Source organism: Mustela nigripes, chromosome 14, assembly GCF_022355385.1.
Source record: "Mustela nigripes isolate SB6536 chromosome 14, MUSNIG.SB6536, whole genome shotgun sequence".
Lineage (NCBI taxonomy): Eukaryota > Metazoa > Chordata > Mammalia > Carnivora > Mustelidae > Mustela > Mustela nigripes.
In genome coordinates this window covers 4278959-4290397 of record NC_081570.1, presented here as the reverse complement: position 1 = coordinate 4290397, position 11439 = coordinate 4278959, and the positions used below count along the sequence as shown (strand labels likewise).

At 38.2% G+C, this 11439-nt stretch overlaps 1 protein-coding gene across 15 annotated transcripts in view; it reads right to left on the bottom strand.

Moving 5' to 3' along the window:
- The window catches only part of CAMTA1 (calmodulin binding transcription activator 1), an 822863-nt gene that overhangs the window by 782423 nt on the left and 29001 nt on the right, over window positions 1–11439 (bottom strand). For 14 of the 15 annotated variants that reach the window (XM_059374689.1, XM_059374684.1, XM_059374683.1 and 11 more), the window contains exons 2-3: window positions 9262–9331; window positions 4065–4183 (exon numbers count right to left, since the gene is read on the bottom strand). In XM_059374689.1, coding sequence (XP_059230672.1) covers window positions 4065–4183; window positions 9262–9331 — 189 coding nt within the window. The remainder of the gene's footprint in view (window positions 1–4064; window positions 4184–9261; window positions 9332–11439) is intronic. The other variant, XM_059374682.1, reaches the window with a different exon arrangement.

Here is an 11439-nt window from a genome sequence, read left to right as displayed (position 1 = left end):
AAAAAAAAAAAAAAAAGAACAAAACTACTTCCCTAAGAAATGAGTGTTAACTTTTTTATCCTCTAAGTTGGCTCCACACGGACCACAGGGCCCAACTTGGGGGCTTGGATCACAGCCCCGAGATCAACACCTGAGCTGGGGTCAAGAGTCAGATGTTTAACCGACTGAGCCATCCCAGCACCCTGAAATGAGTACTACCTTTAAAAAATACTTCACGCAGAAACCTAGGTGGCTCAGTTGGTTAAGTGACTGCCTTTGGCTCAGGTCATGATCCCGGAGTCCCAGGATGGAGTCCCGCATCTACCCTGCATCCGGCTCTCTGCTCGGCTCCGCTCCCTCTGACCCTTCCCTTCTCCTGCTCTCTCTCTCTCTCTCTTTCTCTCATTCTCTCAAATAAATAAATCAAATCTTAAAAACAAAAACACACAATGCAAAACTATATTAAGTTTATGTACAATATAATACTTGAAGATGTAAATAAATAAAGAAGCCAAACAATTCTATACAGCAAAAGGATCAGAAGTCACTAAACAGCTGTGAGATCTTGAGAAAGTCTATTTGAATTGTTCTTTGGGACAGAACTGGAGAGGGAATGGGCTCCGAAATTAAGCTGCATGTTAGACTCCTGAGTCCAGCACTCCTGGGCACATAACTGAACATCTCTGTGGCTCAGATCTCATGGCTGATACCGTACGGATAACCACATAGTCTGCCTCACAGGATGAATTCCAGGAGTAAACTTAAGTATTCGCATCAAGGACCCTCCCGCGCCTCACCCACAGCGCATGCTCAGTCCATGCTGGCTGCCATCACTACTGCCACCACCACCATCACCCCTCCTTTACGCTGTGTGTGGCTGAGAAAGCCTTATTCGAAGTGATTGGTTTCTAGACACAACATTTATTTTGCAATTGCAAGTAACATTCAGGAAGTGCAGGAGATTTTATCTATTCCAATGCGTTAAGAAAGGTCCTAGGAGCTTAGCTGGGCCCTAAGACCTCCTTATCTTCTGGTAGCCTTCCTTTTTAGTGACTTTCAGCTTCACCAAACATTTGCTTATGAACCCACGATACTAATCCTATGTTAACTCCTTTTAATCCAAAATTAAATGACAGAATGGATTTGCCAAGCACACTAATGTGGTTGAGTTGTGGGTCTTTGATTAAAAGCTAAGAAAACATAACAACTGAACGAATGTTCCTAAGAGTTAGTAAGCAACATACAAGAAATTAAGCTTAGAGAGAAACTGGCCCTAACAAGTATGCTATCTTGACCAAATGAGTTAACTACTTTTTACCACTGTACCTTCATCAGTACAAGAGTAAAAGAGTAAAAATATGGCCTATCTTGTAACATTATTTTAAGGTTCACAAGTAATTACACACAGTGCCCAGCCACCAGCACAGACAACAGGGGCTCAATAAATGGCAACATGCGATGGACACAATCTCACTGTCCCTCTCAACAAAGATACAGTAGCACCAAGCCACAGCCCTCCCTCCCAACCAGCGGGAAGCGGCCCTTCCTAATGGCAGTATGACTAAACTCAACTCCGTGAGCAGTTCCACAGACCTCACGGACAGCTCTGACTAAGCATGACTCTGCCATAAACAGGACCAAAAGCCCCAGTGAGAGACAAGCCGCCTCCAGGTGTAGCGGCAGCATGCAGGACGGCCGGCGGCAGAACAGGGGAGAATGCCAATTCCCAGCTAGACGGAGGAAGGAAGTGCTTTAACAGAAGCACTGACTGTTTTGTTCCCGTTATCCAAGCCAGTCTTAAAAAATGTTTTTAAAAAGGACCAGTTACCATCACCACGTAACACTCTGCAGAATTAAGGACTCCTAAGACTTCGGCTGTCACTCCAAGAGTCCCCTATTTTTCCTTAAGCCAAAAATAAACAAGAAAGAAAGGCAATGTCCTCTACATTGAAATGAAATATGGGCCAGCCTTTAAATTCAGTTCTCTCCTAAGAATTTTTGTCCGTGTTGAGCTGACAAATTACAGAGAGAACAACAGGTCCAAGGGAAAAGGGTGTGAGAGCCTTGACCCCTGCCAGCTGAGCCACCCATCCTGCCTCCAGCCACCCTTGGGAACACACTTTGTTCAGTGGCATTTCCAGCAGCAGTGGTAACTTGCACAAAACAATCCACATGTCTCAGACCCCCTTTTTTTGGTTCGCCAGTCAGAGAGGTGGCCACAGTTTCCTGTCTGGACAAAGACTTTCGCAACACTGTGACCTAAATTAGCAGCTCCAAGGAGCTATGAGGGCTGGGGTCCTAGAAGAAAATACGGAACAACCCCGTATTTTCCTTTTAAGCTCATCCTCCATAAAAATTCTTTATTAGGTGTTTTATAATGTATCTGAACTATGAGTAAAGGGGAACATATCAATAACCAGAGACAAATAAGTGAGAGGTGAAGTCCTGTGCAAGGATCTGAACCATCTACCGACCGGCTTCAGGTTCTACGACTCCAGCTCCAGAAGACCCTAAAGACCACGAATTTTAATTAAGCGCCTGCTGTTTTCAAATATAATTTCAAGTCATAATTAAAAATAAATTGCCAATTTCACATAAAACATAATATTGAAAAAATATATACCAATTACATACTTTGCTTCATTTCTAAATAAACTGGAGCTAACATACAATAGGAAGGCAGCAGAGCCATGTTTCAGGAAATACTAAGAAACACACTGAGTTTTTAAATAATTCATGACCTAGTTATGACCTACTGAATGGCTCCCAAACCATACTATTTTGCTGACAGAGTAATGATCTATGATTAAAACTAATTGTCAGCATATTTACTTTGTTTTCATGTTTAAAATAGTTAATCAATGACTGATTAAAACAAAAGGCCTCTAAACTACCTAATGTTTGTCAAGGTAGAAGTATTCTGTCTAAGGGGGAAATATAATTAATGCAAATAATCCAAATATACATACTTTAAAAAGACTGTAAAATCAGTTGAGACAAGGTATCAAAGCTATGAGGGTCTACTAAGTATTGAAATCTGTAAACTAGGATTAAGTAGACAGACTCTCACCCATATAACCTCTTAAAATTCAAAACAAAAGCACTCTAGGTCAAGAAGTTAGAACAGAATAATCTTTAAAAGGTCAGGATAAGTAAGGAGCACTACTGTCTTCTTGTGTCTTTTAACAAAACTGTGGGCCCAATACGGGGGGCAGGGGGAGGGTATTTAACTTAATTTGGAAGCGAAAGTTCAACCAGCAACACAAACTGACTTAGATCAACTTCGGAAAACCAGTAATCACAGCCGTCTGAACTAAAGGAACAGAATTCCCAGATCGATGGACACATACCCAGTTCTCATCACCACACTAAATGGGTATTACCCTATGTGGAAATATTCAGATTTCAAAATTAAGATGATGACAAGCAATTCACCCTTAATATGAAGACTCCCAGGCTAAGACTTACCAAAAACAAGAAACATCATCCAAAAAGATACTTTCATTCATTCTACTTTACCAATCTTTTAATCAGATGCCAAATACACAATCTGTCATACAGCCTCCATTCCTAATTTAAAAACTCCTATCATTAAGGTATACTCATAAACACTCCATGCAAACTCTTTTCATCAGAGAGGACTGACAGCTGTTTTGCTAATAAGAAGCCTGCCCTTCCCAGTTCTACAGAAACTTCATACTGTCAAGACACTGCATGTCTTGTGGAACACTGGGGCTGTCTCTTTATTAATTCATGACAACAGAAAAACTAGTGTTTAGCTGAGATGCAGGCAGAGTTAACCACCAAATGCAAGACGCCAAAATGCAAGAAAACACAGTACAGTAACTCATGCTACCTTAGTAAGTAAGCGTGCACATTTTATATTTTTCAACGCAAGCCAAGCAGATTAGAGGTAGTTCAAGAAATGGAGGTTTCTGTTAAATCCAGATTAATATTTTCTCATTTACAATCCCCTAGTTCAGTATTCTTATTTTAAAACTAGTAAAAGGTAGTATACTATGCCAAATGACCTAACAACTTTGCCCTTAAAATAATTATACCCCTAAAAATAGAAATTTATCTACCTCATTAGTGTTCCAACGGTGCCTCTCTTTGGGTAAACTTGAACATTTCGGCAGACATTCAAGCAGCTTTTTCGGTAAAAAGATTTTTACATGACTACTATTGCTGTTCCCATGATCATCTATAAAGAAGAAAACAATAGATTCAGAGAAAATAATAGAGGAAAATCTCCTTTTAAGTATACTGGCAAGGTCAGAAACAGCAGCTTAAGTCTGGTCACTGTGAGACCAAGACACCATTCCTCTCGGTTAGCAATGCTCATTTACACACTGATCAGATCAGGGGCAGCAGGATCTGGTTAAGAGGCTTTAAAATAAGATTGAGCTTTTTTGCTCCATGACAAGCGAGTGGACAGGGAATATCCCAGCAGCTGCCCATAACCAGAACATTACTCTTAAAGGTTCTCCCACCAGGTTTCCATGAAGTACATCCAAATTGCAAAAGGATTTAACCTCACAAAACCCAGAACTCTTCTATCAACCAGCTGAAAAAGTTTTAAGTTTTTTAGGGAAGAGGAATTATAATAAAATATGACTATTTTATTCATAAGCTAATACTACTTCATCCCTAAGAATACAAATGAGACTTATCCTTTCAAAACCAAATTACAAATTTTATAAATATAAGGAATCTACACCTACAGGTAGTTACCTAGGTAAATACAGAGGCTGGTCCTTCTAGTCTAAACCTAAAAACATACCATGTTAATTAACTTGATTTACATATACATATCTATTTAAGTAGTATCTTTCATCAAAATGTAACTCTCCTAAATTAGTGACAGCAAACAAAGTTCATTACTTTCAGACAAGATGGTATGTCTGACTGCCTGATAATCAGTCTCCCGGATACCTTCTAGAAGAGACCATTTCCTTTATGTATTATTTCATTCATTCATTCATTTACAGGTCATTTCTTAGTTCATTCCCATAACAAAGTCCCTTTGCCTTGCTCAAAATTTCTTGCCAGTTTTGGCACACTTAGGTCAAACTTTTAAATTACACAGTCCAATTTTTTTTTTTTGTAATGCTAAATGGAAGCCCCAATATCCAAAGAGTGCAATGCATAACGAGGTACTAGGAGCAACAAATTAAAACAATAAAGACTGAATTTGCTCTAGAAAATCATAGTTAAAATAACTTATTCTGACATTAAGAGGTATAATAAAAACACTGAACTCCAAATCAAGAATTCAAGATTCTGACCCAGTTCTGCAACTTTCTAATTGTGTGACCTTGGGTAAGTTACTTAATAGTCTCGGTTTTCTAAATCAGGGAGAATTAAGTAATCTCCAATTCTCCTCCAGGTATAAATCCCTTTGAAATTTACTGCCATTCAATAAATTTAAATGCCTTACGATTAAAGAACCTTACATAGGCATACAGGAATTAGTTAATAATATTAAAAGTTAAATACAACAATATATCTTTCCAGTCACTTACTGTAATTTTGTTTGGCATAGCCTATTTTTTGAACATGTGAAAAACATAAAAGAATAAAAAATTTTCTACAATCACAACAAAATCTTCTCCAAACATTTTTCATCTGATTAACACATCTCTTCTCAAGGGAAAGACCTTAAAAGAAAAATACTGTGCACAGAAATAAAGTCTGAAAAAATTTACTACATAATATGGAAATATTTTAAAGGGAGGAACTTAAGAGAATTGTAGCATACTAAATCTTTTTTTGGTCCATGAACTACACAACCAATTGAATTATAATGCCCAATCTTCTATTTCTAGAGGCAGTATAAAAACTTGAAAAACTTAAAAACTGCTTAAAATTTTAACAGCAAAATAAAACTAAACTTTTTAAAAATCTTGTTATGAAACCAGAAAACAAAGTGTTCAACTAAGAGAATGTTCATAGAAAGTTCTGTATTAATTACCCTCTATAAAACCAATGTGATATTATGTGCTTATGCACGCTCCCTGCACCTCATCCTCCCCAGGGAGGCACCGTGGGCCATAAAACTTTAAAGCACAGAATACCAAAACGCATGAGCCAATACCTCCCTTCTCTCTTCCTTTAAAGAGGTTTTATTCCCATTTTTTTTAAATCTCCTATGATGTGTACAATTCTGAAAGTAGAGGTGAAATTCTAAAATCTATACTCGATTCAAACAGTCACCATTTACAGGATGCCTTTTACAAAAACAGTATTACACGGGTGCTCAATCAATGGGCTTTCTCTGAACTGTACGGGACCAGTCATATCTCCGAGAAAACTACTATTTAAAGTATAATTTTGAATGATGAACAGAAGATTAAACACTGATGAACAGAAGATTAAACCCCAGCTTCTATTTTTGTTTGTGATCGCAACCTGATGTTAAGTATCTACTCTTGTAAGCCTCCTTGAGGGACCCAGCTGTCCTGTGGCTATAAAATACGCACGTGTGTGTACCCCTACGTGTGTGTACATACGTGTACATACACCTAGACTTGCGTGCTCCCGCCTGTGTAGAGACACATGTGCACGTGCGCTTGTGTGCATGCGCACGGATCGCGAGAAAAAGAGACTCTCTTCTCCACGGCACAACTAGCTGCCACAGAAAAGTCTTCTGTCTTCCACTCTGATACCAAATCAGGCAGCGGAGAATTGGCCCAAAGGCTTTTTTCAAGAGGAAAAGGAGTGTCTGTGTAAGCACGGTCTCCATCGTGACTCCAAATACAGCACTTCATAGGGATGTGCAGTCATGGCTTCAAAAGGAAGAGGAGTACGACAGGCCAATGGGTTACCCTGAATCAGTTTTTAAACTGTGCTATTTCCAGAATTTTAGGTTCATGCTGAATATAAACTGGATGTTTTTTAGAAATATAACAATGGGTAAATTTTCCCACTATGCATTATGAAGATGGCTATTTTTATACTGGGGAAAGAAGATTAGAAACTCAAACAGGAAGAATCTTAAACTCATATTTTCCAAATTTCATTTTTTCCAGTTACAATGTGATGGAAGAGTAATTCTGCTTTTCATACTGGAAAAGAACTGCTCGCTTGGCCATACTGCACAAGCTTGTGTTTTTTAATTAAAAGCTGCTTTTTAATGTTTTTGGAAAAACTATAAATGATACAGTAATTAAATCATTGGGCCAGTTTTTAAAAGTTTGTCTCAGTACTAAGACTATTAACAGTATCTTGAGTTAACAGTGAAAGTAAGGTATATACCAGTTTCAACTGCGTTTAAGCATTTAATCCAAATAGTTAACCTTTGACACTGCAACACGGAAGTGTCAACCAAAGACAGGAAAACATTTCATTATCATTATCTAGCAAAATATGCATGTATGATATATGACTTTGCAAAATAGTTTTCTAACCTACTTCACAGTAAAAATAACTAGTGAAGCTCCTGAAGCTGACAGATGATGCAGCCGGCTGACAGCTCTGATTCTACAGAATAAACCATCCTTTCCAGACAACCTTTAAATATTCTCCAAACAATAATTTTAGAGGCATCGTACAATTCAACTAAAACTCTCTAAAATATGCAAAAATGCTCTTTCACTTAGTTAATTAGGCAAAAGGTAGAATTCTTATTTTCATGTTTTACTTCAAAAAAACAAAACTCACATTACCAAATCCTTTATCTATATCAAAAAAGATATATAGAACTCTCTCCTTCGAACACCCTTATCGACTCCTGTTAGGGAAATGTTAACTATATTAACTCTAACCTGGAAATGATAATATCCATTTTATTTTGATTCATAATTAATAAAAATTAAACAATTTGGTTCCATGAATAATTATGAACACTGTTATTCAATCAAGTCAATTATGATTAATCTGTCAACCTCTGGACCAAACTGTTCAAAATAAGTTGGTATAACGGTGTATCCAACTGCTGAATCTTATTGGGAATATATTTGATCAACAACTTGGAATGGTAAAATTAAAAGGAAGCTCTACAATTTTTCTGTTCAGCTCTAATTATTATGTGCTTAGATTTAATTAGTAGGATAGGAACTGATTCAGGAAAACATAAGCACATATTGTTATATTCAAGTCAGCACAGCGTTCACAGCAGCAAATACAGCCGTCACTAACCTAAGACCTTCAAATCACTATGCATTCAAAATAAATATTAATTAAGCAACAATGTGCTTAATTATGTACCAAGCATCAGTATGATAACTCTCTAAAAGAAATTCTCCAAAATGAATTACTCAATTGTAATTATCCAAAAGACTTTTGAAGTTCAAAAAAAACCAAAAAACAATAGTTTGGGTTTTTTTTGGTGTTTTGTTTGTTGTTGTTGTTGTTGTTGTTTTCATAGAAAACATAACTAGTTTTCACTATTTAACAATCCCTTTCCCTCTTCTTAGAGTGCGTGATCATCAAATCTCACCCTGCCTTTTTTTAGGTGGCCCAGGTTTACCCGCTCTCCCTGTCAACCACACCACCAAATCTCTGGTCTGAGTTTAGGTCAACTTCTAATTCAGGTTCAATAAACTTTATCATTATTTCACTATTTAACAGGAATTTACATTTTCAATTTAAAATACGCAAGCAGAGGCAGAAAAAGTGGGAGCACAGAAGTGGTGCAATCGATAGCTTCAATTTAGGTTCCGGGGCATCCTCTGGTGCTTCATTCCATTCAATTTCAATTTGAGCTGCACGTGATCAAGTAAATTTATTTTCTACTATTTATTAGGAAGTAAACATTTGCAGGACTCTACATCAGGCATCCAGAAAAGATTTTACATTGCATTCTCTCACTTAATTTTCACAATTATCCATTAGGGCATAATTATCCCCATTTTACAGATGAAGAACCTGAGGTTCAAATTCCCTTGCCCAGGAGCCAAGCGAGTGACTCAAATGGGATTCAAATGTGACCTGTTGCTTTTCCCACAATACCACACGGCTCCTACTCGAAGTCACTGGAATTAGATACTAGAATTATAGAACTATTGTATTAGTATCTAGCATTTGCAGAGTGCTTTGAATTTCCCATGTGATTAAATGCTTTGCCTTTTTGAACCCTCCCAGAAACTTTACAAAGGGAGTATTATTTTGCTACCCCCAGAAGGATTAAGTAACTCATCTAAGATCACACAGAAAGTTAAAGGCAGAATGCAGGTCCCCTAAGGCCCAGCCACAGGCTAGTTCCACTGCACTATCATGATGGAGTTACTCTTACTGCCAAGCCCACCCCTTCCTGTAAGTCAAAAGCTTTTCGAGTCCTACCTTCTAGAGGAGGCACGGTGTTGAGAACACAGTAGGTGCTAGTTCCGCAGAATACACTTTGGGAAACGCTCTAAGGAAACAGAAAATAAAATGTAAAACTAATCTTTGAAAAAGATATATACTGGCTCTTCTGTGATATTCCTACCGAAGGTACAAAACCTGAATCTAATCATGAAGAAACATCAGACAAATCCAAATTAAGGAACATCCCACAAAATGACCAGCCTGTAATCTTCAAGAGTGTCAAGGTCCTGAGAGTCAAAAAGGACTGATAACTCCTCTGTATTAAAGGAGTATGAGGAGACAACAGAGTGTGACCCAGAGTCCAACTGGACCTTTCTCTACAAAGGTCACCGTGGGGTGGGGTCATCTGGCCAGCTGCAGGAGCAGGTGAGGATCAGAGGGTAGACATGCCTCCGTGTTAGTTTCCTGATTTTGATCACTACAGTGGTTACAGAGGAGAATGCCTTCACCTCTGGTTTGCAGGAAATACATAAGCAAGCCTGTGAGGACATATACCAGCAACTTATGCACACAAGGTTCAGGGGGCAAAGAGCTCTTCTCGCTACACCTGCAATTTTTCTGAAGGCTTCAGAGTGTTTCACAATATAGGTGTATAGAAAAAAGATACGTGCTGGTGAACACATATCATGTGCAGAATTTTTTAATAAGGACCATATGTGCTGTAAATACAGGAAATGTTTGCTAAGAACCAATGCCATATCTAGTCAGTTTCAACAGCATCGCTAACCATTTCCCAACAGTGCGCCCAACCCCCAGCTCATTCCAAAGGACTTAACGGGTGCCAACTAACAGTACGGCGGTGCAGTAAGTCAAGGAGGAAGTTGGAAGACCAGGTCTCTGCTCTCAGGCTGCTTCATGTAAATAAAATTAAACTTTTCATGTAAAAATCTACACAACAGTGAATTTTAAAAAAGCAAAACAAATTCTGTGAGTCTTGCCAGTCAATTATTTTGGTCCTAAAAATATCCTTCTTCAGGTGCAGTATTAAAACAATTTTTAGATTATTCATCCTGCATTACAAACCACATACATGCAGACTTAGGAAACCAGGGACAGTTTAGAAGTTCAACCACCACCCTTCGCATTTTATATTTAAAACAGGAAAGGCTCAGTTCTCTCACTAGCAATCCTTGGAAAAGTAAACTGACCCCTCCATATGACCTCATCAGAAAGGGGCAGCACCGGCGCCTCTCCTGCCTCACAGGGTCATGTGGAGGATCGCAGGGCATGATGTGGGCAAAGTGCTTGAAATTCAAAACCGCAACAGGAATACGAAGTGCCACTGTTTCCGTGCTTAGTAAGAATAATCCTTACCAGTGTTAACATTTCCTAACAACTGAGGGTTCCCTGAATTTTTTGCGCCAAAGAGAGTATGAAATCTTGAAATCTGACTAAACTTGACCTCTACGAATTTTTAATCTTCCTCTCCTTACATCCACGATCAAGCAAGCGCTTCACCGGACTACGTCTTTCTCCACAATGTGACTTCTAGCTATCAGGATAACCATCAGCTCCCTAATTATTTACTGTTTCTGTAAAATTCTTGTTCAAGGGCTTTTAATGTCTCTTTGTTTGATTTAATCAACAGTGGTACTTACTGACTAGCAACCTGTGGTAACATCTGAGCCTAAGAATTCTCCCTATAAACTAAGGACTAAGTTTAGTCCTTAACCTAGAATTCATGAAGCCTTTGGAAAATCAACATTCATCTCTTCCCGTGACTGTGTGTGTGGAATTACAGGACATTATAAAGAGTGGCTTTGGCTGATGGAAAGCCGACAGCAGTCTGACTTCGAGTAACATCTGTAAGAGCCGCCAGCAACAGCCTTCTAACCACAGAATTCAACATCTCATCTTAATGTCCTTTTGGAATTGAAACTTGAAATTTTATGGTGTTGAAAAGGATGTGCTACATTCAAGGCTTAACATTTTCTGGCTTCCTATTACCCAAGAAAAGACAGTATAAGTTTACCACTTAACAAGACATCCTAACAACGGTCTTAACGTCAAAAGATTTAGAAATGACTAACATACAGTGGGACACACTAATGAACGGCTTCATAAAAAAGGACTTTTACACTAAACTTTAAAGTTTGACAATAGGTAAATGAGCAGTAAAACATACCAAATATCAAATCAGAAGAATTAAATGCT